At 36.8% G+C, this 18,664-nt stretch overlaps 1 protein-coding gene and 1 pseudogene across 1 annotated transcript; both read right to left on the bottom strand.

The window, feature by feature from the left end:
- Positions 1–3,130: 3,130 nt before the first annotated feature.
- LOC149395035 ((R)-mandelonitrile lyase 2-like) lies at positions 3,131–15,834 on the bottom strand. The gene is made up of 4 exons (XM_089615276.1): positions 15,688–15,834; positions 14,654–15,331; positions 4,111–4,954; positions 3,131–3,503 (listed from the first exon to the last, which is right to left on the bottom strand). The coding sequence occupies exons 1-4, from the start codon at positions 15,782–15,784 to the stop codon at positions 3,443–3,445; spliced, it is 1,680 nt and encodes a 559-aa protein (XP_089471402.1). The 5' UTR covers positions 15,785–15,834; the 3' UTR covers positions 3,131–3,442.
- A 1,423-nt stretch (positions 15,835–17,257) lies between these two features.
- LOC149395034 (syntaxin-112 pseudogene) lies at positions 17,258–17,799 on the bottom strand (annotated as a pseudogene).
- Positions 17,800–18,664: the final 865 nt, after the last annotated feature.

The following is an 18,664-nucleotide window of genomic DNA, read 5'->3' as shown; positions in this document are numbered from 1 at the left end:
TTAGGATTATTCAGCCCCAAGAGCTAGACCGCCTCATTTGTTTCCGCCGTGTAGAGATCGTCGCGCATACAGCCTTTGTGTTCCTCCACGGCAGAAGCCCAAGTAGATAAGAGGTCGGCCTGATGTTTCACCTTAAGATCCGAGTGAATCTTTTCAACCTCAGCCCGAGCAGCATCTCACTCCCTGAGGTAGCGATCGTTCTTGCTCCGTAGCGAGTTGAGCTGGGCACCATCAGTGCCAACCAAGCTCACCAAGTTGGACAGGACCTGCAAGCCAAAACCAAGTCAGAGGATGATAAAACAAGGGCAAAATATAAAGAAAAAGGGAAACAAGGAGTATCGAAGCCAAAGTGTCAGCTGCAGGGACCAGGCGATCGACAAGCGCCTTGGCATGAATCACCTCGATGTCCTCAACAGACAGATGATCATTCAGGAGAGTCAAGGTCGGCGCCAGATGCTCTTTGGCACCGGAAGGATCGGGAACCTCCTTTCCAGTGAGGATTTGGAAGGCTCCGCCACCTTGGTTGGAGTCAGGGCCGAGGACTTGGATGGACAATGGGGTTTGGGGTTGCTTGGAACCACAACATGGGCGGCTGTCTTATTCGTTATCTCTATAAAGTACTAGTCCAAAAAAATCACATTAGTACTAACTATGATAATAGATCGATAAACATAAGTGAAAAATCACGATCGTAAAACTTACTTGAATATGGTTAGCAATAGTAGTCGTCCATAAAGTCAGAGTCCAACAATGTAAAGGTAGAACACTCTTCTTCTGACAATTGAATTATCTCAGAGAGATATGGGATGTTATGCTCATCGTAGTGAGGCAAAGGACCTGAAATTGAAAAGATTAAGTCTATGTAAGTGCTGAATAGAAAGTTCAAGACAAAAAAGAAAGCCCCGGGCCGCACCAAGTTCCGAAAACTCGGAAGCGATCGGGCATCGATCATAACCATAAGCCCCCTAAATCCAGAATAAATAATCCTTCCATTTCTTCTGACTTTCTTGGCAGGCGCTAAACTATTTTCTCAGACTCTTGATGAGCACGAGCAAAGTACCAGCCGCACTGATCGGGACTCGGTTTTAGACTATAGAAAAGAGAAAAATCCTCCAATCTTGGAGACTTTCATAAAATTTGGCCTATAAAGCCATAATCCCAACAAAGATCTTGTAGAAGTTGGACACGAGCTAGGTCGGAGCACATCCAAGCTCGCTCGGAAACAGAGAACTCAGCGCATGCATAAGCAGTCCCCCAATCACCTTTAAAATTGCATTGTTATAGGAAACTTTGCCAGAAGGATGATTACATCCCCTCTCGTGCTCCTCTGGGATCGACAAAATAATATCTCTGGGAATGTCAAATTATCGGTTGATATACTTGAGATATTTCTCATTAACTCTCGATGTCCAAGTCGTGGTCGACCAGTGGCCCTTTTTCCTTTCAAAATATTATTCTTCGTAACTCGCCACAAGGGTATCTACACCAAAAGTGTGACCGCTGGTCCCGACTTGTTCCGATTCAGGGAACGTTTCTTGAACATGTTCTGCTCATGTAGCCGGAATAGACTAATTTCTAAGCACGGTGCTCGGAGGACTTTTGGACCTCACCACAATAGCAGATGCATTAGACTCAGCAGATATTTCTTCCCTGTAATAAAGCGAGGAAGGATAAAAAAAAATCATGTCCTAGAGCTCTTTATTCATGAGCTCGGGGTAAACTAGAGGTCGATGATATACTTCAGACAAGGAAACCTCAAAACAGATCGGTCCCAGAACGTGACACCACTCAAAATCCCGAAAAATGGAACATTACCCCCCTGAGGGGAGAATAATGTCCTCGAGATCAGGATCCGTCTTCCGAATTACTCGAGGGTCAAATTTTAGGCCTGGATGTGAAAAATCCCTCATTCCCTAACATATACCAATCAAAACTACGCCGCCTAAGAATTGGAAAATATATGGGTTTCGAGAATCAAAATTATAAATATTTTGATCCACACAAATTTTCTAAGGCAAACCAAGAAAAAAAACTAACATCCGGTGGACATAACAATCCACCACAAGGGATAAAAACTTACCTAGATCGAAGATTCGTCAAAAAACGCAACCGAGAAGTCCAAAAGGCAAAATACGTGCTGAAAACCCTGGAAAAAGCGAAAAAAATGATTTCAAAATCCAGAAACAGCTATATATACCAGAAGACGGTCATGATGTGTCTAAGAAGCCTCGTCGATTTGATGGTAGAGACGAAAGTTCACGACGATTCAAAAGCAAAAATAAACTAAACGACGACGTGTCACTCTCTCGACCCCAGAGGTCTGAGCAATTCATACTCGAAACATAGCGGGAAGAAAAATATTAAAAGTGTTTGAGGTACAATTGAATTGAAGATCATACCATACTGTTCGTTACCATTTTTACTAAAATACTAAGAAATTGGAAGGTTGTTGTTACTCGTATATATTGCGTAAGTTCGAGCATGAGGTCGAAAGCACCGAGAACAAGACGAATCCAACACTGAATCTGAGTCAAATAGGCCCGAGGGATCATGAAGGTTAAGGAACAAACTGTTTATAAGTCGAGAGCGAACCCTATCAGGTAGAACTTCGGAAGATAATATAAGATGGTAGGTCAAACACTAGTAAAAAAAAACAAACACGTGTAAATAAATTAAAAGCAAAGCAAAACTCACACCTCAGTGGTTAGTATTTAAAACGTCGAGAACGTGAGACTGATCACCCCCACGTACTCGACCTAAAGACCCTTATAAATAGAGGGGGAGCTCGCTGAGGATAGGGAGACACATTTTTATGCAGATACAAGCACTTGACACAAACTTTTCCTATCGTTCAGCTCCCTCATCTACTTTCTCTATTTTACTAGATTCGTCTGTATCTAGAGATACTCTTGTCTAAACACTCGGATTTCTCAAGACTGCATTAGTCTTAGAACCAAGTGGTATTCGTGAGATATTTGTTGTATTAATTTTGTCCGTCAACAATATATATATATATATATATATATATATATATATATATATATATATATATATATATATATATAAGACCAATAGATAGGTCCTGAGAATACAGAGAAAGCAAATAAAGAAAGTGGGAGCTTGTAATAACATGGACTGAAAACTGACGCGGAAGATCACTAAATGAGAGCATTATGAGAAAGTTGATTGTATGTGAAAAAAAAAAAAAAAAAAAAAAAAAAAAAACCAGGGATTAAGTACGATTTATGGTTGCAGAACAAAACACTCTTGTAATATTACATGTGATTATATGATGGATAGCAACTCACGCAAATCGGGACACTTGCCGTTATTATAGTGCTTATATTAGATTCTCCTTCAGCAGTAAGCCAAGGAGTTGGTGAGTATCATTATTCTCGGCTTTTATTTGGGTCTTAATATTCATTGTGGACTTGATACGCTCTTATTCAGAGGAAGAATAATAACTTCCGCTCCTTTCTCGTAACATCTTAACGCCCATGTACCTGAACAATTTACCAAAAAAAAAAAAAAATCAAATCAAATTAGTGCACAGAATTACTAATTTATTATATGCCTGAAATGTAATTGTGAAACAGATAACATGCTTCGGTAATAAAGAATATAAACAAGCAGTCCTGTAAACAAGTATTCAAAAGGAACTAATAAGTTGATGGAAACTTTTTTCATAGAAACCTGTCAGTTTAACATATGGTAATCACATAAGGAACAATAATCATTTAAATGATAAATAAAAGATAATGGTGCTGTCTTAGAGTGTTGTATTTTTTGTTATAATAGGGGAAAGCCGGAAAGTCCTGGTGCGTTTCGTTTAGAACTGGATATCATTAAGGTACATAAAATTATGAACGATTTGAAAATGAGAACATTCCAGAGAAAAAATGGTAGATTTGTGATTAGTTTTCTATTTTTTTTAAGACAATGTTAAAATCATAGAAAAAAAAAATTGTGAACTAAAAACATAAAATATAAAGAAACACATTTTCATAACTTTGTGGATGTATACACATTCATTCTTATTTTTATATAAATCCAAAATTAAAGAATTATAAAACTCTATCAGAAGGAACCTAAAATAAAAATATTACTTACCTTCCTAACATCATGAGAGTGGCTTGAGGATTAGTCCCGGGAGAAACACTAAAAGTAGAACCATCCACAACCCTAAGCGCTCCAACACCGAAAACCCTAAAGTCTCCGTCGATGGCTTTCCCGACAAGGCAACCACCGTGATAGTGCCAAAAACTCGTCACCGAGCTCCGACAATAGTCTCGCATCGACTCATCGTCGGAGCGGTTTCCCGGCAAAGTCGGCCCCAAAAAAAGAAACCCTCTCTCCCCCGCCAAGTCCTTGTACTTAAACCTCTCAAGAGACTCGCTCTCGAGAATTTCCCCGACTTTCCTCATCGCAGAAACACACCGCTCGAGGTCCTTCGGGTGCGAAAAGTAGTTGAACCGGACGAGCGGCGCGGTCTTGACGCTCCGGGGAGAGGTCAGGCTGAGCGAGCCGTGGGACAGCGGGCCCGGAGGCTTCACGATGAACGTGGTGAGGCTCGAGTCCGTGGAAGAAGGGCTGGCGAGGAGGCCGAACGGCATTGGAGCCGGGGAGAGCGAGAGCGAGTATGAGATGGTCTCGATTACATAGTCTTCAGTGACTCCGGCGACTTGTATGACCGAGGGTTGGAGCGGGAAAGGGATGACTAAGTTTATGTTGCTGCGTGGATTGTCGGCCATGAATTTTCCGACGCCGGGGTTGGATTTCACCGATGGAATTCCGAGCTCTGAGAGCTCCGATTCGGGTCCGATCCCGCTGAGGAGGAGAAGCTGTGGGCTCCCTAGAGCGCCGGCGCTGAGAATGACCTCTCCTTTCTGGCGAACGAACGCCACGTGGCTCTTGTTCTTCTTATCGGTGTACGCTGCTCCGATTGCTGATGGGCCTATATTGATAAATTACAAAGAAATGTTTTTTTTTATGGAAATTAGGATACCAGTTTATAATTAAATACAATTTTATAAAATTTACAAAAATACATTACTCGTAATCTAGATATCTAGTTTTAATAAATTTTGGTATCAATACTGATAAATTGACGAGAGACTATTATTTTTACAAACTTATTTCTGATATGTGGTATATTTTATGTTGATCGTGATTAATAAAAAAATTAACTTCAACCGAATTTATAATAAAAAGTAACTAAGCCACTTTAAACATAGGATTTTGGATCTAGTCTATGTTTGACAATTTTTAGGGATATAGCCAAATGACTTATGTGGCAATAATTAAAGTCTGATTTGCCCTTATTTATTAACATATTCGTTACTTTCTCTCTCCTATTTTTTCAAATAATTTTTTTTGTATCAAAACTTCAAAAATTCATATCTTTCTCATACGAACTCGAAATTGAGTGATTTCAGATCCTACAAATTCGTGGGGTCGAGATCTTCAAAAATAGACTCATTGTGTTTGATGAAAAATTATGTTTAATGCATCATAATTACGTTTCCATTTATTTTTTGATCATTTAAAAAATTTCCAGTTATTTCCATATTTAAGGTAATAACGTCATTTTTCTACATCTATGGTATTAAACATGATTTTTCATCAAACACAATGGATCTATTTTTGAAGATCTCGGCGTCACGAATCCGTAGGATTTGGAATCACTCAATTTCGAGTTCATATGAGATATATATGGTTTTTTGAAGTTTTTATGTAAAAAAATGTAGGAAAAAAGTAGGAGAGAGAAAGTTACGAATTTGTTAATAAATAAGGGTAAATCAGACTTTAATTATTGCCACACACAAGTCTGTTGGCTATTTCTCTAAAAATTGTGAAACATAGGCTAAAAACAAATTTCATAGTTTCATTTTGGCTATTTCGCTACACTGCCCTAAAAAAAATTAGAGATTTATTTAATTTTTTTAAATTTATGACCCTATTTAAGAAAGACCATTGAGTTCGACTTTTTCCTACTGCTTGGCCTTTCTTTTAATGTAATACGAATTGTTGATTGCAACAATGCGTTGGTGTAAAACCAATGTGAATAATTGTGGGTAACTAATTTCGTTTTCTATGAATTGAAATTTCATTTTTTACGTGTTAAAGGAAAGAAAGTTTAAAAGGTAAATTGTGTAAAATTGAAATATGTGACATTTTAACTTAAATGTCATATGTACTTTTCAAATGAATAAAATTTAACTTCAAAATCTTCAAATTGATCACCCGTCAACTACATTCGAGCGCAGTTGATTGCAGTTGGCTGCTATTGAACGCAGCCAACTACACTGCTATTTGACCGCAGTAGAATTTCGCGCACTACGTTTTCTAAAAATTATGCGATACCATTTAGAAATTGAATTGCAAGCGCTATTACACATATTTTCCAAAATTTCTCTAAAATTTAATATGTATATTTATAGATAATGAAAGTCTGTTTAATCAGAGAAGATATTGCACACAATGTAGACTCAATATATGCGACAATATGTTCCGATGCACTCGATGGATAACACAAAAAGTGCAACGTCACTTACTCTGGAAGACTGTTTGCCCAATGAAAATGAAATTCACTATATGAAAAAGTAGTCAATAGTACAACAATGAACTTATATGAACGATCCCCGCTTCAAAATCATTTTCCTATTACTACTCCTTAATCTGAGCTTCCCTAACTTTCCCTCAAACATTCTCTCAATGTTCGGTATTCTGATCAGGCTCCCCCTGAATCTGAGATCCCCTCAGTTCCACCCTCAAACATTCTCCTTGTGTTTGGTATTCTACGATGTCAACGACGTGAAAAATTTAATCATGAAATCACAAATCCCAAAAGAAACTCTAATGCTTAATAAGACGATGAATAGCATACATAGTATTATACCACAACCATCACACAATTAGTTTCTCAGTCCGCTAGTCTTGCACATCTAAGAACTCTAATTGTGTGGATGACTGCATCAAAAGATCACTAAGGGCTGAGTTCTTCTTTTATAGTAGTACTCTACATCTCTGGAAGTCGAAAATAGAGTTTCTTTACCCATTCACGCAGAGAAAATATATGCAGAAAGTCTTCTGCTGTCAATTTTTGCGAAACAAATTTGTTTCCGAAATTAGAATTCTACGTACAACGACCAAGATGTCTCAACATATAGAGCATGTTGCAAGACATCATTCCGAATAAACTTGCCGTAAAAAATAAGCCAACAACACACGTAACAATATATATATATATATATATATATATATATATATCATTATTAATAAGATTAATTAATTTCGTAATTTAACTAATTTGTTCATTTTTATGTCAGTATTGCCATTACTGTTTTACGTTTTCTTTTATCGTTGGTTTTCAAGATTATTGATACCGTAAATAAAATAGATAATATTTATTTTAAATTAAGTTAGCAAAATGTAGAAAAGATTTTAAGTTTTCAAAAAACTCAGAGTTAATATATCGACTGGACTATTATATTTATACCATCTTAGAGCATCTCCACTAAAAAAAAATACTCTTCTTCATTGATAAAAAATTATATTTAATGTAATGTTTATATCAAATAAGTTTTGCGATGTTGATGTGTTGAGCTATCTACGTGTACAGCCTATGTGGCATTTCTTTCTATTGTTTTCTCTTATTCCTGTGTGGCATTCTCTCTCTCACTGCTTATGTACTGAGTATATAAACTCACATGTATCGTACTAGTCACATCAATCAGAATAGAATTTACTCTCTCTCTCTCTCTAAGATCTGAGTCTTATCATGTTATCAGAACTTAGGCTTTGAAAGTTTTTTTTTTCTCGGAGAAAGTGCTTCCATGTTTCAATCTGCATCAAATTTCACTCCTCATCTGAATCCTATTTCAGTTCGTCTAGATCGTCACAATTTTGTTCTCTGGCGTTCTCAAGAACTTCCTCAAGTCAGAGCTCATGGATTTGAAGGAATTCGAACCGGATCTACTCCGATTCCACCGGCATTCATTGAATCTCTACATTCAGATTCGAATCTACCTCCAGTTCGTAGACCTAATCCAGAATTTCAAAATTGGCTGAGATATGATCAGTTTCTTCTGAGCTGGTTATTTTCATCAATTTCTGAATCTATGCTAGGTCATGTGACTCAGTGTCTCAGTTCTTTTGACGTTTGGTTCACTGCTGCGCGCCTGAACTCCACATCGTCAAAAGCTCGCTCTCTTCAACTTCGTTTTCTGCTACAGACAACGAAGAAAGGTTCTCAATCAATTGAAGAGTATATTCTGAAGATGAAGAGCTTAGCAGACAACTACAATACATCTGATCAAACGATCAGCGATGAAGAACTGATACTCTACATAGTTGGAGGTGTTGGTCATGAGTATGAGTCAGTAGTCATCAATCTGACTTCGCGGCATGGTGATCTGGACCTTCAAGAGGTTCAATTCCTGCTACAATATCAAGAGATGAGATTAGAGGCATTAAATTCAGATCCTAATGCCTCAACTGGATCCATGTATGCAAACACTCCATATGCCGGTCAAAAGTCACGCGATGGCTACAGAGGAGGTCGAAACAGCTCCAATCACGGTGGCTACAGAGGAAACTCGAACAATCGTGGCAGAGGACGTGGAGGACAAGGCAGAGGAAGGCCTATGTGCCAATTGTGTGGAAGATTGGGACATGTTGCAAGCAAGTGCTTCCATAGATTCGATGTGCATTTTGCTGGTGTTGATCCTAATCAACAACAAACGCAACCTCAACAAACTCAAGCAAATCAAGTTCAGTCTCAAGCAGTTGATGAACAGCTTCAGTTTGAAGAAATGTACTGCGCTCAGAATATTACTGATCAAAGTTCTCAATCAGGTAGTGATATGTCTTTTCCTCAAGTTAATTCTGCACAGCATGTCGCTTCAGCTCCACAGTACTATCCTCGAGCACCAGCTATTCACTAGTATTTGGACAGTGGTGCAACTAATCATGTCACATCTCAGCTTGAAAATCTGTCAGTTCAAAACAGCTACAAAGGAAAAGGCAAACTCGCAGTAGGTAATGGTAATCTTTTGTCTATCTCTCATATTGGTGATTCATTAGTGCATATACCTACTAATCATAACCATCTAAAAATGTTCAATATCCTTCATGTCCCTCAAATAATCAAGAACCTCCTGAGTATATCACAGTTTACACGTGACAATAATGTATTCATTGAGTTTCATGCTGATTTTGTGCTTGTAAAGGATGAAAGTTCTGGCACTAGTCTCATGCGTGGTATTCATAAGGATGGACTCTACACTCTTAACCTGTCAAACACTGTCCAGCCATGTCAAAGTTCGAGTTCTCTCCAGTCAAGCCAGTGGTCTCAAGTCATGTCAAATCCTCATTTCAAGTCGTTTATGTGTAATAATTGTAGTACAACCAAGTCAGTTCATTGTAAGCACAAACCAACTGAGATTTCTCTTTGGCACAAGAGACTAGGTCATCCATGTCCTAGTGTGCTCAGTCATGTAATACCTTTTTCTGTTCATGAAATAAAACAGTCCTCACATTGTGCACCTTGTATTTTGGGAAAGATGCATCAAAAACCTTTTCCTACTTCTCTATCCAAATCAAAATCTGCTTTTGAGCTTGTACACTCAGATCTATGTGGTCCAGCTCCAACTACCTCATGTGATGGATACAAATACTATGTAATCTTTGTAGAGGACTATAGCAGATTCACATGGATTTTCCCTCTCAAACTCAAATCTGATACATTGTCAGTGTTTCTGAAATTCAATGCCTTTATTGATAGTTTAATTTTTTTTTTCTCTGTGTGGTTTCTAGTAGAATTTATGCTCAATTGCCAATGATTCACTTGTGATAGCCAATGATATTAATATCTTCAATCATAGATAGTGAAAATAGACCCATGTGCTACCTTATGTGAAAGAAGTTTAGTGAGCTAGGTTGTTGCCAAAACTAGTCCTAAATATTGAATGTCTTGAAGCTTAGGAAAACTTGAGGAGTAGTCTAGCCAATCGTTTGAAAGAAAACACCAAACACACTAGAACCCTCTCTTATCCCTAATCGAAGCGAAATTGAGTGCACATTGATCTAGCGAGGATGATTTAGGCATTAGGTATAGCCCGTCAAGCCAAAAAGCCAACCCATGTTTGATTATCCTTTAGAACCCACTCACAAAAGGCCAAACACTATCCATTCTCGATATTTAGTCAGAAAAAGCCGAGCCGATGATTTGAAAATCCCACAAAGAACCCCATTGACTTTAGCGATTCTTGAGTGACATGAGTGAATTCTTTCTATTTTATGACATGTTCTCCGACTAGTCTCTATGTGTTTTATAGTCCGTTAGACACCACGCCGGTAATTAGTTATTTTTAATTTTATTGTTATATACCGAAAAAGGGGAAAAAGAAAAAGAAAAATATATCTGAAAAAAAAATGTTATGTTGGCGTGGTGTTCTATGTTTTTAGAGACTTGTTGTTTGTTTTTGTTGAGTCGAAGTTTGGGGGGGAAAAGCAAGGGAAATAAAAACACTAAGTAAAACGTTCTCGTTTGGCGGAATTTGATGCCAAGAACGTAGGGATGGGTGCGTGAGTGAACTTCATGAGAGGGTTGTATTTTTGGGTGAGATTTGAGTCGCTAAAGTTGATGTTCAAGCCACTAAAATTTCTTTTCCATACCTTTGACCTTACCTTGAACATTACAAGCCTTTTAAGACCTAATTGACGAGCTAGAAATAAGGTGTGCACATTAGTAGAGAGAAGAGAGAAGAAGGGGCATATGGTTGTGTCAAATTGAAACTAATTCCTATTCTTTGTCGATTTTGTGTTCTCTTGATGACGGTTGGAAAGACTATGAGACTAGGATTCCGAAAGTTCACGAGATGGTAAGCATTGTAAAATAGGTTTAAGGTGACATGAGCATAAGATTGCTTTTACATTTGGTAGTCGGTTTAAAAACTTGAAAATGTGGGTTTTCATGTCTATATAAATTTGAGTTGAGGCATTGACAAGTGTTTGAGGCAAAAAAATTTAGCATTAGAATTCTATCCACATAGTTCATCTTTCTTTCTTTATCTTTTGACTTGTGTGTGTTTCATTTTCTTCTGTTACTTAAGGACAAGTCACGGTTTAAGTTTGGGGGATTTGATAGGTGCGTTAATCACGCGTAAACTCCTATCTCCCGAGCTTAAATCCAACGAGTTCTCAAGGATTTTTATTATCTCTAGAGTGTTTTTGATGGATTTTCAGGTCTATATGTTAGTTAAATTTTGTGACAACAATCCAATCAACTATATTTAGTTCTATATTAGCTTGTGGTTATCGAAATCCTGTTTTAGCTAATCCTCGAGGGATCGACTCGTTCTTACGATTTATTACTATTGCGACCACGTACACTTGCGTGTGCGAGAAAATTCACAACAAAAACCAGCACTGGCTATCATCTCACGCAACGCAAATACACAACTGACTTGCTTCACAAGACCAGTTTGGCTACTGCCAATCCTGCCCCGTCGCCCATGGTTCATGGAAAGGAGTTTGCAAACTCTGATGATGATTTGTTTGATGATCCTCGGCTATATCGTAACACTGTTGGAGCCTTGCAATACTTGACGTTGACTCATCCTGATATTGCCTTTGCATTGGTGTGCCTGCAAGCGTGTCCTTCGCTATCTCAATGGGTCTCGGGATATAGGACTTTTGTTTTCTCAGTCACCGTCTGCTACAAGTTTCAGTGTCACTTGTTATTCTGATGCTGATTACGCTGGTTCAGTTGGTGATCGACGGTCCACATCAGGATACTGTGTGTTCTTAGGCTCCTGTCTTGTCAACTGGTGCTCCAGGAAGCAGAAAGTGGTCTCTCGTTCTACTTGCGAGGCTGAGTATCGTGCTATTGCAGATGCTACAGCTGAAATAACTTGGATTTAGAGTCTGCTCAAAGAACTTGGTATCAGTTCTTCTCCTCCAGCCATTCTGTGGTGTGACAATATGGGAGCGACTTCTCTTGCACTGAATCATGTTTTCCATGCTAGAACGAAGCACATTGAAATCGATGTTCACTTCATTCGTGACAAGGTAATTGCCAAGGCTATAGACGTTCGGTTTGTTCCGTCTGAAGCTCAGCTAGCTGACGTGCTAACCAAGGCACTTCCAACCCCTCACTTTCGTGATCTTTGTGACAAACTCACCGCCGTGATTCCTGTCCCTCACGACGCTTAGTTTGAGGGGGGTTGTTGATCTATCTACGTGTACAGCCTATGTGACATTTCTTTCTATTGCTTTCTCTTATGCCTATGTGGCATTCTCTCTCTCACTGCTTATGTACTGAGTATATAAACTGACATGTATCGTACTAGTCACATCAATCAGAATAGAATTCTCTCTCTCTCTCTCTCTCTCTCTCACATATCTGAGTCTTATCATGATGTAACACTATTCGTTTACATAAAAATTACACTAAATATTTAAACATTTTTTTTAATCTAGTTAATTCATAATTTATATTTAAGAATATATATATATATATATATATATATATATATATATATTTAGGTCATCTAAATTTAATATAGTATGTTTATTTTTTTTATAGTACTTAATTTTATTTTAATTGTTCGATTTAAATATTTAATGACCAAAAGAACTCTGAAGATATGGATGCCATTTTACTCCATTTTGAACATGCAGACAACATTATTAAATATCTAGATATGGATGAGCATTTTCATAAAGGATATAATTTAAGCTTTATTTTAAAGCATCCAATCATTTATAGCAGTGATATAGTCGGTGCCATACATTTTCTTTATCTCAGAAAATAAATGTGTGAGATGGCCACTCTCAGAGAAACGTCTTTCTCAATAATAAGAAGGAAAATATCAACAGTATTTATCCTCTAAATTTTCAAAAATATCATATCGCTATTCAACTTAATATAAATAACACATATATGCTCTAAATATATATTATATGCAAATATAACTTTTTTATCTATTAAAAAAAAAAAAACTTCTCAAAATACTCTTAATTAAATAAATATTTATTTACTATTTTATTAACAAAAATCAAAACCTCTCTTTAAAAAAAAATCCTTTAACTTTTAATAACAAAAAGATTTTGATTTTTATATAAATAATAGAAAATAAAGAATTGTTTCATAAAATCTTTTCGTGAATTCAAATTTTTTTTTTTTTTTTGTAAAAAATAAGCGAAAAATGTTTTCTTTTTAATTTAGGTTTTTTTTAGAAGAGATATGTGTGATTTATATTAAATTGAAGGAAAACATCTGATATTTTTGGAAACTAAAGGGATAAATTGCATATTTTGATTAAACGCAAAAAATAATTGATATTTTCCTATAATAATACGGATTATAATTTTTGTTCAATTATTGTTTACGTGTTGATAAAATAAAATTTGTGATACATGCATTTCTTTGTTAATAAACACATGAAAAAATAGAAAGGTTGGAAAACGCAAATAAATATTCATTTAAATTAATTGATAAATAAAATTTGAAAATTTGTTTTCAAATTTTTTTTTAGAAGTGTCGCTATTGATAAAGATTACATGATTTCGAGCATTAAGCTGAAAGATGATAAATCTTCCACCTATAAAGAGACATGCATTTCTGTAACTCAGATGCTCGAACTCAAGATGTATCAGTCGATATATGTGTGAAATTTTCAATAGACCAATTTAGCTACGACTTTGTTTCAAATAATTAATAAACGAATAACTACATAATATTTTTTTTCTTAAATTTTTTTATCACATTGATCATCAGTCAACATGATAATATACTCTCTCATCTCCGCGTTTGAAGTCAAATTCTATATTGAAATGAAACATTATTATAGCATACAATCGAAAGTTCCGCTTAACAACTGTACAAAATATATGATCGTTAATATAATTAATTGATTTTATTTCAATTTTTCACAATTTGGTTCTGACTAATCATTTTAAAAGAGTACAATATAATGGACTAAATCACTTGAAACATTAATATTGTTATTTAGCTAACACTTCAAATATGTTTTAAATATAACCATTGAATCTGAGAAAGTTAAATAATATCTATTAATTTAATTGTTTTATATTTTGTATATTTATATATTGTTAATTTTTGTTAATGATTATTTTACAAAAATTAACAAAATATTAGTGTTATTTATCAAAATTTAAATTTGTACGTGACTAATTAGCTACATAACTCTAAAATAAATTAGTCATATAATTTTAAAATAAACAAGTCATATCATTATACTATCATATCATCATTATTAATATTTTAAAGCGTTATACAGATAACCAACGCGATTAATCTATTGTCTTCGCGTTCTAAGTCTATACTATATTCAAACAATTCAAACATTAGCTCAAAATAATTAGTATATCATTTCATTGGTTTATTTATGTCCTTTGTGTTCTTCGTTTATCTAGATCGTCAAAAGATACAAATAAAATATTTATTTAAAAGGATGTAATATAAACTAGTAGTTTTTGTCCTCATCATATCAAATTTAAAAAAATTCTATAATTCCGCTAGTTTTTAATAGTTATATATAAACTAGAACTAATAAATGAAAGACTAATATTTCTCTAATCATAAACTTGTAATTAAATAAAGTTGAAATAAAAAGCGGAAACATACTTGAGTGTGCATGAGCTTTGGAAAACATGATCCTCTCAACACTGGCATGAACAGCAACCCTCAAATTCTCGAGATTCCCTCTATTGAGAAGCTCCACGGCGCCGTGTCTCCTTCCCGAATCGTCGAAAGTGGAACCCGAAAACTTGGTCCCGATTTTGTGGTCCAAAGTAAACCCGTTGTCCGGCCCAACGCCGGCCTCCAAAAGCGCGTCTTTCACCGCGGATTGCCAAGCCGCGACATTCTCGGGCCGAGTCACGATCGTGTCCTCGACCCACCGGTACGCCTCGTCCACCAATCCCACGTCCCACTCGACCCCCTCGTTGGAGCCGAAGTACTCCTCGTCGGCCCGGGAGAAGAACCCGGCGTTGATCATGCTCGTCCCGCCCAAGACCCGGCCCCTCAGAATCCCCACGCCTTCCTCGGACGTGAACCTCTCGGCCGGGGTGTCGTGCTCCGAGTCTTCCTCTTCGATTACGTTCGCGATGAACCCATCGGCTCTCAACACGTTGGGGTGTTCCAGAGGGACGTTTCCCCTTTCGAGGACGAGAACCGAGTGTTTCTCCGAGAGAGTTGCCGCGAGAGGACAGCCCGCCGTACCTCCTCCGACCACGATGTAGTCGTACTCTTCCGCTTCCGGAAAATCGATCGCCTCTTTCACGGATTTCATGTACCTGAAGTCTGTCATCATCATATGAGTTTTTGCGAAAAGAATTTGTTTTCATGTTCTTTGATCTTAGCTGCTTATTGTTTACTCATTATATGTAAATTGAAAACAATGATGTGATTTATTTCCTTGTCGGCGTTTCTTAACGAGACAAATAAAACTGATTTTATTTTCTTATTCTTTTAACCAAAATTTTACATAATTTATAATATTTGAGTTTACATAACTTATGGACTATTTTACGACTAAGAAATACAGAAGACATCAATTGGACTTAGTTTTAACTTTTAAGGCAACATATTTGCTTCATATATATGTAGCGCTAGTACTTAAAAGTTTATATTATAGAGGCGGAGGTTGATAAACGTACCATGATCAGATGGATTGGCCAATGCAACAATAATCTTCGGCTGGAGATTGAAGCTCAGTAATAGCAAGATAAGTAATGATAAAGGAAGCATCGTCATTTTTTAGAATATGGTGTGTTCGAACTCGGAACCTATCCTATTTATATTGATTATTCTATCTTTGTCCTGCGAAATCTAAAACTGATATCACTATGACACATGAGATATGATACAATTAACCCGTCGGTTAATTTACATTTCATCTGGTTAAAATTAACAGAGCGAATAATTTTAACCGTTTGTTTTGATTAGAATTAATCAAGCGATTAATTTTAATCGATTATTTTATGATTAATTGAGATCAATTACGGTTAACCAACTATTTTAAAAAACAAAACAAATACATTTGCACTTCCAGATTCACGGTTAAACGACTAACCGTTCCACACTTTTTCTTTGTATATATACTTCTCTATGTACAATGGCTGCGTTTGGGAATGCTTTTAGACCCTGCTTTTAGCTTCTTTTTTTTTTCATAATTTGTAATTGCCATTGGCGTTTGGTAAAACAACTTCGTAGAAAAGCTAAAAAGCGTTTTTACAAGATATAACGTAAAATTGAAAAGCAGGTATAATAAACTTTGAATATTTCTAACTATTATCTCCACAATTTTAGAATCTGGGAAGCATAATCTCCTATTTTATCTCAAATGAATGATATTTAATCTGTAACAACTTCAACAAAAAAAAAAAAAAAAAAAAATCAAAATCAAGTACACAAACCAAAAATCATCTTCTCGTCGTTAAAAAGAAATAATAATAAAAATAAAAAAAGAGCTTGGCAGGATCAACCAATAGATATTTTTCTTCATTGCTTTCTCTATTTTTTTTTCTCCTATATTGTATTTGAATAGTCTTAAACATAACCAACTAGTCATAAACTCATAATATTCTACATAGATGAGGATAAGTGAATACAAGGAATAGAAAGAAAATTTAAAACTTCGTAACTAACGAGTTGACAACGAGTAAAGAGACGTTAATCGATCTTTTAAGTTTTTTTTTTTACTGATTGAGGGCTTGGGTCTCTCTCTTGAACTAATCACATTATTCGGCTCTGAATTATTAGGCAAGAAGAAGATGAAGGTTGTGTATTGTTTTATTTTTTGAGCAGAAAACTATAAAGATTATTAGAGGTTTTTTGAATGAGAGATTTCAAGGTTGAGCTAAGAAGAAAATAAACTCTGTATTTTTGTAGAAAAAAATTTATTTAATCAGCTCTTCTTCTTGCCGCGTTGATATATTTATTTTTCAATATGATATCATTAAATGTTTAGCTTACCGATATGTCAGCCTCTGTAGCAAGTACATTTTTTTTTTGTCAATTCTCAATTCAATACTTATTTAGAATTAAAGACATTTTTGGCCCCTCGTCTTTGACCTCTTTAACAACTTGGTCCCTGATTAAAAAAACTTGCAGTCTTGGCCCATTATGACCAGCCAATTTTCATATTTGGTACTTCTGTTAATTTTTATGTCAAAATTGTCGGATACTCATCACGTGCAAGTCACGTGTGCGAATTGTGGAGGGTAATTATGTAATCCTCTCTCCCTGTGCCTCGACAAGAACCGCCATGTCCAAGAACACCTGCCCTAGCTGGTCCAGGCTCCGACGAAGCTCCACGACCCCCTCAGCTTCGCTCTCCCACGATCTCCCTCAGCTTCGCTCTCAGGCCGTTCGTCACCGAGACCCGAGAACGGTCCAGAGGAGTCCCCGCCCCGTGGGCCCCGCGGCTCTCCGCGTTCGACCTGTCGAGGCCCTCGCTCCTTGACTGTCCGAGTCTTTCGGAGAATCGATGCCACGTCGGAGTCTGTTCGGTCCCTCAGGTCGCGGAGGATCTTCGTGTTGTGCGTCGATTTCGCCTCCTCGTTCAGCGATCGGAGGTCGGACAAGAGATTGGTTATCTCTTCGATCTCCGACCTCACCGCCTCGACTTCTCTCTGAAACTCGGAGATTTTCTCTTCTCCCTGCTGTTGCTGGCCCTTCTCGAGGTCGTGGCTCGATTCGCTGTCAATCTTGGCTTGTTTCTTGAGATCGACATAACTTAGGAACGATTTTGTCATCAGATCGTTCATCTTCGCCTGAAATTGCACGACTTGGGGAAAACAGAGATGTTTCTCTGGCGGCGATCGAGAGTGGTGTGACGAGTCGAAGAGAGCAGATTCGATCTGGTGAGAGCCGCTGCCATTTGCGATTGAATTCCAAGGGAAAGGAAAACAAAGCAGTTGTTTGGCTATTCTGATGCTCAATTTTTTTTTTAATAATTATTATCCCTAGAATGAGTCAACCAACAATTCACTTGAGTTGGCTTCAGAGGAGCAGAAGAAAGCAGACGCGAATGTGTATATGCTTGTTGAAGAACATAAGGTAAGCCTCTAGATACCCCTCGTAACCCTGTGTATTTACTTTATCATACTATTTATGTACCTTCACTGAAGAATTCATTTTAATTTTTCAAAGGGAAAAGGAACAAGCTTTGAGTAAAATACTGAAGCTAGAAATGGAGTTGGATGCGAAGCAGAAGTTGGAGATGGAAATCGAAGAGATCAAAGGGAAGCTATAAGTGATGAAGCATCTGGGCAACCAAGATGACGAAGCTGTTCAGGCGAAGATGAAGGAGATGAAAGAATCGTTGACTGGAGAACGATCAAAGACGACAAGATCTGAACTTCGTGTAAGAGAAACACAATGTGGGCACGTGATGAGTATTACATAATTACCCTCCACAATTCGCACGCGTGACTTGCACGTGATGAGTATCCGGCAATTTTGACAGAAAAATTAACAGAAGTACCAAATATGAAAATTGGCTGGTCATAATGGGTCAAGACTGCAAGTTTTTTTAATCATGGATCAAGTTGTTAAATAGGTCAAAGACGAGGGGCCAAAAATGTCTTTAATTCACTTATTTATCCTTCTCTTTCCGTTTGCTCTCTTTAG

The sequence above is a fragment of the Urtica dioica genome, chromosome 5, assembly GCF_054948205.1.
Source record: "Urtica dioica subsp. dioica isolate 48M chromosome 5, U.dioica_male_clone48M_v1_H2, whole genome shotgun sequence".
In the NCBI taxonomy this organism is placed as follows: Eukaryota; Viridiplantae; Streptophyta; class Magnoliopsida; order Rosales; family Urticaceae; genus Urtica; species Urtica dioica.
The sequence above is the reverse complement of the archived record's forward strand: the minus strand, read 5'-3'. Positions and strand labels throughout refer to the sequence as shown.

Excerpts from the sequence above, each read along its gene's own strand:
- LOC149395035 (XM_089615276.1), bottom strand. The coding sequence starts at position 15,784 with ATGACGATGCTTCCTTTATCATTACTTATCTTGCTATTACTGAGCTTC. Across the intron at positions 15,332-15,687 it reads GGCCAATCCATCTGATCATG|ACTTCAGGTACATGAAATCC; the intron begins GTACGTTTATCA and ends TGATGATGACAG. Across the intron at positions 4,955-14,653 it reads CAAAGCTCATGCACACTCAA|GCCCATCAGCAATCGGAGCA; the intron begins GTATGTTTCCGC and ends TTATCAATATAG.